The sequence below is a fragment of the Manis javanica genome, chromosome 15 (assembly GCF_040802235.1).
Source record: "Manis javanica isolate MJ-LG chromosome 15, MJ_LKY, whole genome shotgun sequence".
NCBI classification, from domain to species: Eukaryota; Metazoa; Chordata; class Mammalia; order Pholidota; family Manidae; genus Manis; species Manis javanica.
Genome location: NC_133170.1, coordinates 28,869,270 through 28,882,315, shown reverse-complemented (window position 1 = coordinate 28,882,315; position 13,046 = coordinate 28,869,270). Strand labels below are relative to the sequence as shown.

General features: G+C 48.3%; 1 protein-coding gene across 11 annotated transcripts in view; it reads right to left on the bottom strand.

The window, feature by feature from the left end:
* The window catches only part of TSPAN11 (tetraspanin 11), a 65,845-nt gene that overhangs the window by 37,881 nt on the left and 14,918 nt on the right, over positions 1 to 13,046 (bottom strand). For all 11 annotated transcript variants that reach the window (XR_012125439.1, XR_012125438.1, XR_012125437.1 and 8 more), the window contains exon 2: positions 2,193 to 2,287. Coding sequence is in view for 8 of the 11 variants with exons in the window: in XM_073222480.1 (XP_073078581.1) it covers positions 2,193 to 2,276 (84 nt within the window). In the remaining 3 variants the exon portion in view is untranslated. The remainder of the gene's footprint in view (positions 1 to 2,192; positions 2,288 to 13,046) is intronic.

The following is a 13,046-nucleotide window of genomic DNA, read 5'->3' as shown; positions in this document are numbered from 1 at the left end:
ATCCAATATGAATGGGGCCCTAAGAAGAAGAAGAAAATTCCATGCAAAGACAGCGACACTCTGGGAGAATGCCATGTGCTGACAGAGACAGAGTCTGGAATAATGCAGCTGCCCCCCGAGAATGCCAAGGATTGCCAGCCACCATCAGGAGCCAGAAAGAGGAAAGAGAAGATTCTACCCCAGTGACTCAGAGGGAGCTTGGCCCTCCTCACATCGTGACTTTGGACTTCTAGCCTCCAGAGCTACGAGAGAATACATTTCTGTTGTTTAGAACCACCTGGTTTCTTATACTTTGTTACAGGACCTCTAGGAATCTGATACAGTGAGACATGGGCAACTTTTATGTGTTTATTTATACTCTTCAGTATTTTATTAGAGGTAAATTTTCTGTAGTGGACACATAAGACTTTTATGATCAGGAAAAACATACTTATTCTTAAAAAAAAATCCTCAGTAAGAATTCTAAACACCCTATTGGATTTATCTCTGGGGATGGAAACTGTCTACATGCGCACAGCTTACTGATCACATCAACACAGCTTTATATTATTTCACTGTCTTCATCAACATGACTTCACTATTCCAGGAAGATAAAAGTTGCAAATAAGTTTATTGTTCATTTCAGGAACTTTGCAAAAGACATTTGAACAAACATCAACTTGTCCAACTTTTTCATAGACATCATCAAGTCACTGTCTACTATCCAAGAACCTTCAAAACTTGGCCTTGCTGTGTCCACCAGTCCTCAATGGCCAGACCACGACCCTTCTCAGTCTTAAGCAATTTCATTAATCTCAGGGAAAGACCCTGAAAACGAAGACATATCCCATTTCTGCCTTTGCCTTTCTGAGCTGTTTCTATGACTCGGCAAGGGGGTGTACCCCTCACCGTGGCCAGCAGGAAACTCAGGCTGCCTTATCAGCAGGTTGCCTGGGTGGTATTTCCGGGCCTTCTACCTCTCAGATATCTGAAATACTGCATTTAGTGAGTAGCTTCTGTGTGTACAGACTAAGCTAAGCTTGACATATACCATTTTAGGGCATCTACTAAATGAACTGTTAAAAGATAAACTGAGGCATATTAAACATTTTAAGAGTTTGAGCACAAATCGATTCAAATTGGGCAGCATCCCATTGAGCAGGCAGAAAGGAGCCCCGAGGAGCAGAGCAAAATGAAGGACTTTCATAGGCAGAGAGAAGTGGAACAAGAGAGTCCTACTAAGCAAAAAGGCAGGTTGGTCATGGCTGGGTTACTCTCCTGTAGGGGATGGCTGTTCACGTGACTCCTGATCAACTGGTGTAAGATTCTATTTCCTGGAGAGCCACAACTGTGATTAAGTTAAGTCCAAATCTGTTTGGTGACCTGGGGCTTAGCCTCAGTGACTCTATTTGGGGCCTGTTGTCTTATTTTTAATAGAGCCCAAGGTTAGAAATGATCCCTGTTTTGTAGCAGGGGAAACAGATTCAGCCAGTATAAGTGGCTTGTCCAAGGCTACCCCATTAGTAAGTAGCAGAGTGTGAGTCTGGCTGACTGCAAAGCCTGTCCTCTTAGTACTCTTCTGCTTCTCCAAACTTAGTGAGACTGTAATACAAAATACACACCTTTCAGGGTTGGGCCTTTGGGGAACTGATCATATTCTGCTACCTATTACTCCGACAATTGCCTCAACTGGACAGACTCCACTCCTCTGGGGAGACCTCACCTGGGCAGGGTTCCTGAGGGTCAGTCGCTAGAGGGGCCATCCCCATCGCATGCAGAGGCAGCCCCTGGCCCCCAGGACTTTTGGTCTCTGCCCTGGGCCCAGAGAATGTTCACCATGAAAGCAAATTGGCTTCAGTGTAAAACAATTATTTCAGGTAGTCACATTTCCCACAAGGCACTGGTACAACATGTTAGCAGGGAAGAAAGACCTGGACCTTTTGTACAGCGGATGGAACATAAAGCTCTTTGTTATGATTTTGCATCCTCTATTCAGATGCCATGTGCTACCAACTCCATGCCAACCTGCAGACCAGATTCTTTTCTTCCCCCTCAGTAGCAAATGTACATATTTGCTCTAAAGTAGGCAGGATTTGCCCATGGGTGGTCTTTCACTGGGAAGAAATCAACCCTGTGTGGTGAGTCACAAAAAAAACAAAGGTGTCTTGACTCACGTGGTGCCGGGGAAGGGGACGTGTGCAGAATTCACTTACCCAGAAGAAGAAGTTAAAGACAAAGAGTAAATACTTCAGGTAGACCATCAACCAGTCGTCCTGTTCAGCTTTGTAATGGGCCATGGTTGCTGGGCCTGCAAAGAAGACACGTGCTGGGCTGGGGCATCCAATGGAGAACCACCTGCCCTCCCCAGAGACAGAGCTCCCTGCAAGCTTCCCTGCAAAGGGCTTACAAGCCTATCTGGCCAGGTGGGCCTAAGGATGTGGGTCTGCAAGCTGGAGCAAAGATCAGTAAAATGCAAAGGCTACCTGATGCACAATGGAGGTGAACTGGACAGAACTTTCTAGACTTTAGGATCTTGGTGTTTTCTTTTCCACACAGTTCTAACCTACAAGTCTTTCTGCAGACTTTTCACTGGCCTGCTTGTGTTCTTATTCTCTTCCCAACTCATCGGGGTTGCAGGACACAGGTTTCCCCTTCTCCACACACTCATACACACAGTCAGCAAACCAGCTGGGCACTGGAATCCTGCCCAGCATCATCTGAACAGGACTTCTGCATGCATAGGTGAAGCATAAGCCCCAAATCAGAGTGTCCATACTGGGAAGGACCTAGCTGATCACCCAGTGGACCCCACCTGTCCCTGCACCTCGGCTTTCTAATAAGGAAGGAGGTCGGCAGGCCTGGTGTGCAAGTACGAGGCCTCTGGAGCCTGACTCCCTGGGCTCAAACCATGGTCTGTCACAAGACACAGGAGACTCTGGGCAAGTCATGTGCCCTCCCACCCCTGAGCATCCTCATTTAAGGTAATGATACCTACACTGCATGGTTGTTCTGAGAACTCAACAGGATAATCCTTGGGAAGTGTTAGCATAGTCCTTGGCAAAAAGTAAGTCCTCAATAAATGTTAGTTATTATTACATGTAGCAGGGATTAGAGCTCAGGACTCCAGCCCTAAAACTCCCAGTCTTTGCCCCAGAACCACGCTCTCTCTGATGGCCTCTCTGGGAATGTGATGCAATGGGGTGGTAAAGGGAGGGAAGGCGCCTGTCCCCAGTGATCCTGTTCACTTCTCAGGAAGTCTGAACAATGGCCTTGGTGGTTTCCTCTTCTCCTCGGGCTGCGTGTGCCACGGGTGCCTGCTTACACTCACAGAGCAGCTGCCCTTAGGGAACCGTCCCCCTACAGGGACGTCTGATCGCCGAAGCATAAGCAGTGAGGCACTGGCTCTGCCCATTTCCATCTCTTTCTGCCTCATTCCCCACCTCCAACAGCGGCCTCCTTGTCTCCGCTCTGCCTTTTATTTCAAGCTCATGACAGGCTCAGGGAGAGAGGAAGAGAGAAAAGGAAAAGTGGCTGCCTTATTTGGGATTTCTATTTGCAGACCTTGAAGAAGGTAATTTAAGACTTTCAGTCTTCTTGTTAAAAAAAAGACAAAACCCATTTTCCTCCAATTTAGTCTGAAAGGCAGGGTAGTGGAAAAAATACAGAAGGAAAAAAGGAATTCTATAAAAAAGTGTAAAAAATGGTGATATATGGGGTCAGCCAGGTGACAGGAATGGGAGCTGTTACATGTTCATTCTCCAGGTGGCCCTGACAAGGGATGCTCTGGGCCACCAGGGGCCATCAGTACAATGACCAAGTCTGTCCGGAGCCGACCCTCTCCTGTCTGCACCCTCTCTGCCTCTGCCTGCCCACTGGGCTCATGCACAGAACCTTCTCCCAGGCTGCAAGCCAAGGGGCCAGGACCCTCTAAGGGAAAAGGACATTTTTAAAAAAGGGGTCCCAGCAGAAGACAGGGTTTAAGAAAAAGAAACTCACTTCTAGTGGTAATATTTTAGCCATTAGTGGTATATAAGACAGAACCACAGAATATCAGGGTCAGGGAAACCTTTGGGCTCCCTTAATTCACCCTTTTCCAGAAGCAATGAGGAAATCAGCACTCTCCAAAGTCATAAGGCTAATTGGTGGTAGCAGTTTCCTATCTCCCCTGTTCAGTTCTCCTTCCCTCACTGCGCCCCCATCATATGTGGGGCTCTGTGCTAGTGGCAGAGGCCCCAAAGAAGTGTCAATAGCAGGTTGGAGCCAGATGCCTGGATCTGAAAACTAACCTTGTCATTTACCAGCTGTGTGACCTCGGGCAACTTAAGTAACCTTTCTTTGCAGCTAATATTTACTGAGCACTTGGTATGTGCCAGGCACAAGACTAAGTGCTTTACATGTGTCACCTTGTTCAGTCTTTCCAACAGCTCTATGAAGCAGGGTTATTTCCATTTTTCAAGAAAAGGAAACTGATACTTAAATAACCTGTCTAAAATTACATAGCTAATAAGTGGCAAAGCCAGAACAGAATGTAGAGCTTCTGATTTGGCCTAAGCTCTTACCCACTGTGCAATGTTCTCAGGACCAGAGCTTCAAGGGGAAGTGAGGAAGGGAGGGGAAGAGACTTCTGGTTTCCCTGATACTTGTTTTTTCTTGCCTTAGGACTAGAATCCCAGGTCCTTGGCCACCTGGAGCAGACATTTCCCAGCATACCTTTCTGCTAGGTGTAGCCAGGATTAACTCCTGGCCAAGTATGCAACTTCTTAGATGTATCATTTTTTGGTGTATGTTTCATAAGCATTTGAAAAGACTGTGAATCCTGTCATTGCAGGGTACAGAACTCTCTATGTGTCAATGAGGTCAAATTTGTTAACTGTACTTTTCATACTTATATCCTAACTGATTTTGTGTTTATTTATTCTACCATCTATTGAAAAAGGTATATTAGACTCCCACTATGATCATGTATTTGTTTGTTTATCCTTTAATTCTGTTTATTTTTGTTTCAAGTATTTTGCAACTATTTTACGGAATGCATACAGATTTGGAGTTGTGACATCATCCCAGTAGAGCAATCTCTTCATCATTAATAAATGTCATTCTTTACCTCTAATATCCTTCAAGTGATATTAGGAAATATCCTTCAAGTGAGGAAGGGGTATGCCTCTCTTCACCCTTCCCTTCTTCTCGTTGGTCGGAATGGCTGGAGCTCAAGCAGCCATTTTGAGCCATGAGCTGGAAACCATTGGTTGAAAAGGGCAGAGCAATCAGTTCAAAGAGTCTGGCTCTCAGAGGATTTTGGAGCTGCCAGAGCATCATGGGGCTGCTCACCTCCAGACTTAGTTTATATGAGGAAACAACAAACACAGCTTCTTTAAGGTACATGTTTGGAAATTCTATTACCCAAACTTCATCCTGATGGTAGAGGGAGAAGTGGGTACAAAAGTATGAGAAGGGCATGGTGTATGGGGCACTGTAGATGGGACAATAATACCAGGGAATGATTCTGGGTAGTGGCCACCAAGCTCTTTTATCCACATGCTCTTATTACTGAAGTGTGTGTGTGTATTTATAAATTTTATTCATGTATTATTGTCAACCTACATGGTAAGTATCATCAAAGCTTAGTTTTTCTAAAAGATAAAATAATTAGGATTAGGAATTTTAAGTAGATTGTCTCCACTTTGGGGCCAATGGGTGCAGAGTGTGAATGAAGGGTGAGAGCTGAAGGGCTGCAGTTAAGTGGGGATCAGATCAAGGGAGGCTGAGCTCAAAAGGAGAGGAGAAAATAGAGACTCAGAGGTAGGGCTTTTCCAATGAGAAGGCCTAGGGTAAAGGCGAGTTGCACATTTCACTGATTCCACAGTCCATGCACTTCCCTCTACAGCTAGGGACACTGGATAGGTGGAGAAGGCTGAAGGACGGTGACCCTGAAGTGTCCCTTAAAGCAACCACTCCGAGCCCAATGCCCCGAGTAGTTCCAGATGGGATCCCTGGCAGATGGGCAGCTGTCCTAATGTCCTCCCCTGTGGTTGGACGTAATGCGTGGCGGGAGGGGTTGGGGGCTGGGGTGGGGAGTGTTGATGGTCAAGTTAGCCCCAGAGAGGGGAAAAGAAAACACAGGCTACTTGACCGGTCCCTCTGATGGAGGGACGGGCTGCAATTATCCCTCAAGACCATTTTCACCGAGCTCCGAGGCGTGTCTTAGGACTTCTGGGAAACAGAGTGCCTTTTTTGCTTCTAACAGGCTGCCTGACTGGACCTCGGTGAGTCTGGCCCAGGTCTGCTGAGCCGGGCAGCTGTGTGGCACAGGGGTGGGGTCAATTTTCCTGGCTTTGCCCCCTGACAGCTACCTGGGCTCCCCAGGGCTTATGACGAGAGTCAGTAAACAAACAAAACAGTACTAAAACGGGCTAGAAGAGCTGGGGGTGAACCTCAGACCTTCCCTGGATATCTGCTTGCCCATCTGCAGGATGGGGCAGTGGTTTTGTTGAGGGCTTATTAAAACACATTGCTCAGGCCCACCCCAGGGTTTCTGACTTAATGGGCTTGGGGTAGGATCTTGGGAAATTTGCTCCCCATGGTGGCAATGGCCTGATCTGTCTGAGACTGAGGCATTTCTTAGAATACTAGGCTTTCAGTGCTAACTCTGGATAATCCCTGGCACCCAGGATGATTGGTCACCCTCTTCCCAGGAGCCGCTGCTGGGGGTCTGGGAACCACAGAGAATCAGTGTTCTTTAAAGCCCCTCCCAGTCTGGTAAGCCCACGACCCAGCCCTGTAATTATCCTTTGCATCTAACAGACATAACTGAATGAGTGGGGTGGGGAGACAGGGTGGGCATGGCCCCTCACACAAAACCCACATTAAGGACGCAGTTCCCGGGGAGATGTCAAAGATTTTCCAGACAGCCTAGGAATGCAGCTTCAGGGTGCCTGCCCTCCAGGCCAAGGCTTTGACTGCAGAACAAAGCTGGGATTCAGGGGCAGCCTGCAGGCCTGGGGGCTGCTAATGGCATGGTCAGGACCCGTGCTGGGTGCCATCTCAGAGAAGCAACTGCAAATGCCGTCATGGTGCAGGGATGGACTGGGCTACCTTTTATCATGCTGGATGGGTAAAGTCATGGGCCGTGAGACTTGGGGACTATTGTCTTTTCTCCTGCCCTTCAAGAAGATGAGTTGCAAAGTGCAGAGAAAATGAGGGACTTGTAGAAAGAGCACGGCTGGCTGGCCGGCCAGATGTGCAAGAACTCCCAGGAAGCAGGGCAAGGCCCAGCTGGGGCAATGCCCAGAGCAGAGTGGGGCAGAGCCGAGCCCTATAGTGGGGATGGGTAACAGGGGCAGGGAGTGCTTGGAGCTGACTATATAAATGGCACATACCTATGAGGCACTGTCAGCCCTGGGCCAGCCACATCCTTCACTCACTCAGCAAGCGGGCACTGAGGCCCCACTACATGCTAGGAGCTGTACTTCCAACTACTAGAGTTAGTCCTTAAGCAGCTCACTGCAGGCATATAGATAACCTCTAAGCCCTGATGGCAACAGAGGAAGTAGCATTAATTTTTGCCAGACTGAGATGGTGTGGGGCAAGGGGCATCTCATTTGCTCCTTCAGGACAGGTAGGAATGAAGGCAGAGAAGAAGGGAAGGCTGCTCAGGTAGAGGGCCAGTGGAGCAAACGCCCAGAGGTATGCCTGGGCATGTGGCTGCAGAAAAGGCTGGACAATCAGGCAAGGAGCCTGTGGACAATCTCGTTGCTGCATTTAGGTGTGACTTTCCCCCTTTCCACACATCCCTACCCCTGGGATCTCACCAATGTGTCTGCTCCCATTTACAAGGGCTCAGGTTGGGGTGCCCTGACTCTGTTCCCTAAGGGGAAGGCACCCATATCTAGGGTGGTGGGGAGGGGGCTCCTGGGGAGCTTTGTGATTCTAAAATTTAAAAAAAACTAGTGTGTATCTGCTATGGAAAACCAGACCCCACCCCTTCAGTTGAGTAAGTGCCAGCTTCCACCTCTGGGTTCTTGGCCAACAAGAGGCCATGCCTGCATGATGGTCAAAAACAGCTGGAAAGCAAACGGCAGGCAAAGTCACTTAATTTATACCTCGATTTGGGCTCCTGATGAAACCTGCCTGCAGGCCCCTCCTGGTGTGGCCCCTTCCTCCAACCATACAGCCTCGGCGTCCTGTTCCTGGGTTCCCTCTCACCTAATTTCCCCTTGCTTAACCTTTCCTGACAGGTGGGCAGTCCCTCAGAAGCAGTCAGAAAAGCGGGGCTTCCTCAGACCCCCTGAATGGGTCAGCTGGAAGGAGCCCCTGTGAGAAGACCCCAGGGATGGGGGGTGAGGGGAGGGGTTCGTATTGCGGCCAAAGTCACACTGCAGACCAGCAGCAGGGACCTGGCCTGCTGTTCCCACAGCCACCGCCAAGGTTCTGAATGGCTGATACTAATGACAAACATTTACTACATGCTAACTAAGTGCTAGGCACTGAGCTAAATGCTATATGTGCATTGCTTACTTTAGTACTTAAAATAACCCTGTGATGGGATTATTACCCCTTTTGCGGAGAGGGACACTGACACAGAGAACTAGGAAGTGGAGAGAGATGTGCAGGGTGGGGGCAGATGTTCTGTTTTTCTCTGGGCAATTCTAGTTTGGGCCTCTGGCTGAACTGAGAATGAAGGACTCTCCCTGGGGCAGACCCCAGTCGGGGCTGTGGGAGGCGGCAGGGCCAGTGTTGGCTGATCCTGGCAGGACCTGGGTCTGGAGTGCCATGGAGGCCATCATCACCAGTTACCGAACTGCCCAGGGAGCCCCCTGCAGGGGCTGTGCTCCTCTGCCTGGCCCTCTACCTCCCTGACGTTGGGGCCAGGGATCTGGCAGCCAGTACCCCTACAGTGAGGCACGGGCTGGCCTGGGTCCTCTGGGCGAACACTGCCTTTTGCTTTTATGGCACCTGTTTGTTGTGTGCTGGTGAATGAATGCAGGCAACGCTTCTGGACCAAGCTTAGGGTTCAACAGCTGACTACAGTGTCATGTGGATGGCGCTGTAGGCAGAACCTGAATTAAAATCCCAGCACTAAGAATTCTTAGTCTTTATGCCTGAGAGATATGTTTTCCAAAGTACATGACTATTTTTTACTTCATTTGCAAGCACCAACATGCATCATCTGGGTTAGCCAGGGCTCCTTTCTCCGGATTCTCTGCGTTTACACATACACACTCTTTGGAGGTTCTGCCTGTGGATGGCTATCAGCCTTTGCTATAGTTTTCCTGGGTCCCTTTCTAAAACTGCAATCTGACCTGTGAAATGGACCTCCCCAGGGCTTATGATGAGAGTCAGTAAACAAACAAAACAGTACTAAAATGGGCTAGAAGATCTGGGGGTGAACCTCAGTTGTCACCTAAGCTGTGTGACCCCGAGAAAGTCACATGACCTCTCGGGCATCAGTGTCCCCCTGAGCTGAAGCTGGTCTGGCTTTGTCTCCCTGGCAGGGTGCTCATGAGGATCACATGGGATGGAGAATTTGCAAGAACTGTGGGTACCATAATTTTATGGCCTCAGTGCCACAAGGTTAAAGGAATTATTACAACCAACACTGTAAGAGCTCCTTTAATGAGAGACAATGTGTGGGTAACCCTGCAGGACACACCAGCCAGAGGCAGAGCAGCTGAGAGTTGAGAACACAGCTTTCATGGCCTCTAAATCCCAGCCCGCCCGCCTGCTAGCAGACTCCCCTAGATGCCATGAGGATCCACTCGCAGAAAATCAAGACCTGACTTAAGTAAGCTGGTCCAGACAGAAAAGTTACTTTAGAAATAGGGGGAAACAAATATGAAAAATATTTAACTGAGATTAATATTAAAATGAGCCTTAAAATCACAGAACCTATCATATAACCAGTGGTGAATGCAGGATAATTATATTCTCTACAGAATTACAGAGAAATCAATTAAGATTATATATCAGAAGGCAAATGAGAATTGAAAGGGATCTTTGCCAAGAGTTATCCTAAAACAGTGCACTTGACCCCAGTAAAGAGCTCCCTCAGCTTCACTTACCATGTTTAATTCTGAACCTAAGAAAATATATTCAGGTATTTTTTTTCCTAGTCTCCTTTTTTATCATTCATCAACATTTTACTTTCCAAGCTCTGTTTCACTCAACTCTGTCCCTAAAATGCAATTTTTATATGACCTCCTGCTGGATGGTTAGCCTAAAGCCCATTTGAAAGGTCTCTAAACTCTCCTACATTGACCACCTGAAATTTTCCAGTTTGTAATGGCATTTTTCTTGAGAGTATGACAACTATCATTTTAGTTAGATATATCTTTTTTAGAAGGTATATATAGTTGAATGTTATCAGTCATTTGTATTTTAGTGTGAATTTGTTAAATGAGATGATTCCTGTTTTCCTAAACTTTTAAAATTGGACTTTACTAAACATAAAGTGCAGAGACCTTAAGCATACGGCTCGATCTTTCTCAAAGTGAATATATGCATTTCCCTCTAAGTACTGCTTTGGCTGCTTTCCACACATTTTGATTTGTTGTATTTTCACTGTTCATTTCAAAGTATTTTCTAATTTCCACTGTGATTTTTTTTTGATCCAAAATTATATATGTGTGTTACTTGATTTTCAAACATTTTTGAGAATGTTTTAGTTGTCTTTTTCTTGTTCCTACTGTAGCTGGAAAATACGCTCAGTATGATTTCAGTCCTTTAAAATTTGTTGAGACTTGCTTTATGGTTCAGAAAATCCTTTCAGTTAATGTTCCAAGTACATTGAAAAGAATGTGTATTCTCCAGTTTTGTTAATCATGTTATTAAAACATATATTCCTACAGATAAAATAAATGGAAGAAGGGGGAAAAAGCAAGCGTTGTGGTGAACATTAAGCACCTTGTTTTGGTTCTCAACATGCAAGGCTCCGCCCAAGAGGCACCCTTAGGGAGGCGGGAGGAGGGCCTCAAAGGCAGGGCTGCAGCTGAGGTGGACCCCACGGAGCAGCACCTGAGGGCCTCTGCCATCAAATCAGGGCTAGTGATGGTTCAGCCCAGAAGGTGATGGATGCCCTCCTGCTCACTGCCCCCCTTCCCACCAGGCTCCCAGCCCCCACTCCCAGCCCCCGCTCCCAGAACTTGCACCCAGAGACCTGGGTTCTGCTCCCACTTCTGCTTCTAGATTGCTCCATGACTTCAGGCCTCAGTTTTCCTTATCTATAAAACTTGAAGGACTCTATCTCCCCCACCGGGTTAAGGAAAGATGTCACTCCATTCCAAGACTCCCTGCTGGCATGGTAATTTTTATCTACTTCTGTGTCATCGAAGGCTCTGTGCATATGATCGTGTGCCTAGTGATAACAATGGCTGCTATTTATTGATCACGTGCCATGAGTCAGGTATGGTTCTATGTACTTGGTATAACCTCTTTCAATCCTCACAATAACCTCTAAGTAGGCGTGAGCACAGCCCCACGGTACAGATGAGGAAAGGTAGATAGAGGTTATAGAGGGGCCTTGCTGGTGGTGGGGGTATCCCAAGTCAGGCAGTCTAGTTTCAAAGTGTGCTCCAGGCCACCCATACAATGCTGTTTCTCCAGGACAGTCCTGGCTATACCTACTGGCCTGGCTGTCCATAGTGCCCCCTGTTCACTCATACAATGTCCTGGTTTGGCAACATCTTCACCACTATGTTATTATGCTTGTTAAAAATATTCACTATTCCTCAGGCCTCATAATCTTCCTGCCCCCTGCCCATCACACACTACAGTGTCCCCAGCCCATTTCCTGCTCTTCACACCCAGAGGCCCCACCCCCATAATTGAGCCAAAGGCATTTCCTTTAACTACATTATTTGCTAAAATCTGAGCTCTTTTCTGTACCTTGAACATCCCCCACATACCTGAGGCCTGGGTGTCACTAAACCTGAATGAATGACAGAGGGGAGGAGCATGCGCAGTAAAGAGCCAAGTGCGCACTCGGAGGCCCCCAGACACCTAAGTCAGAGATGACAGACAAGCGAGAGCAAAGCATACACCACCCCTTCTACGACCTGAAGCTACCTGAGTGTGGGGGACACTTCTGTGAGGAGGGAGAGCATAGGGCTTCCCAGGCCCACCCAGGAAGTGTTCCTCGTGTCTTTCTCCCCAGAGCTCTCTCTGTCCTCCCTGCATGGTCGTCCCGTCCTTCAATTCCAGCCTCAGGTACAAAGCAGAGACCTACGTCCATGGACATCAAAGAATAAAATCCCTTTGAAAATAACCCGAACACAGAACCCATGGGAACAGGACAGTTCCACAGGTGGGAGGCCCCTGGGGCACAGTTGGGGGCTCCCTAGAGGAGTCAGACCTCGCAAAAAGCCACAGCAGTGGGCGCAGCCTTGACGGGCATGGGAAAGGAACATGCACAGAGCCCCTTTGGCAAGCCCCGCGCCCTCTCTCTCTTGCCTTTGCTCCAGCCCTGAAAGATGGCCCTCCAGCAGAGGCGGGGAAAGCCCAGAGCCCTTTGGGCCCACCCAGTGGGATCTCAGCACCCCCTCCTCCTGCAGCAGGCTCAGCATCGCGAGCCAGGCTGTTAGAGATGAGTGTGCACGTGAGCCGGATCTGAAAGCAGCTCGTTAAATAAACAAATGCCAGATCCAAGGGAGCAGGTCGTTCTGCCTCTGTTCCAGAAACATGATTTCTAGTCATGGGGACAAGGTGTTTGGAGGCCACGAGAAGCCCCCTCCAGCCCTAGCACCTCTCTCACACTCCTGGCTGGTGGTCAGAGACCCCGGCTCCTGCAGCATTGGCCAGTGAGGAGTGGGCCAGCTCTCTCACTCGGTGGTCCCAGGGCTCAGTGATCACCTCTACTGTATCAACGGGGATGCTGAGGCTCCCCCAGCCCAGCTAAGAAGCAAGTCCTGGTGCCGTCCCAGAGGCCGCTCATGTCTGGGCTTTCGGAAGGCTCTGAGGAAAGAAAGCTCGACTCCATGCAGAGCTGATTTCTCTGTCCAGGTGCAGTCCTTGGAGCTCTGAGGCGCCTCCTAAGCAGCCTCTCATAGCAAGTATGGGGGTTTCAGAGGCAGCCC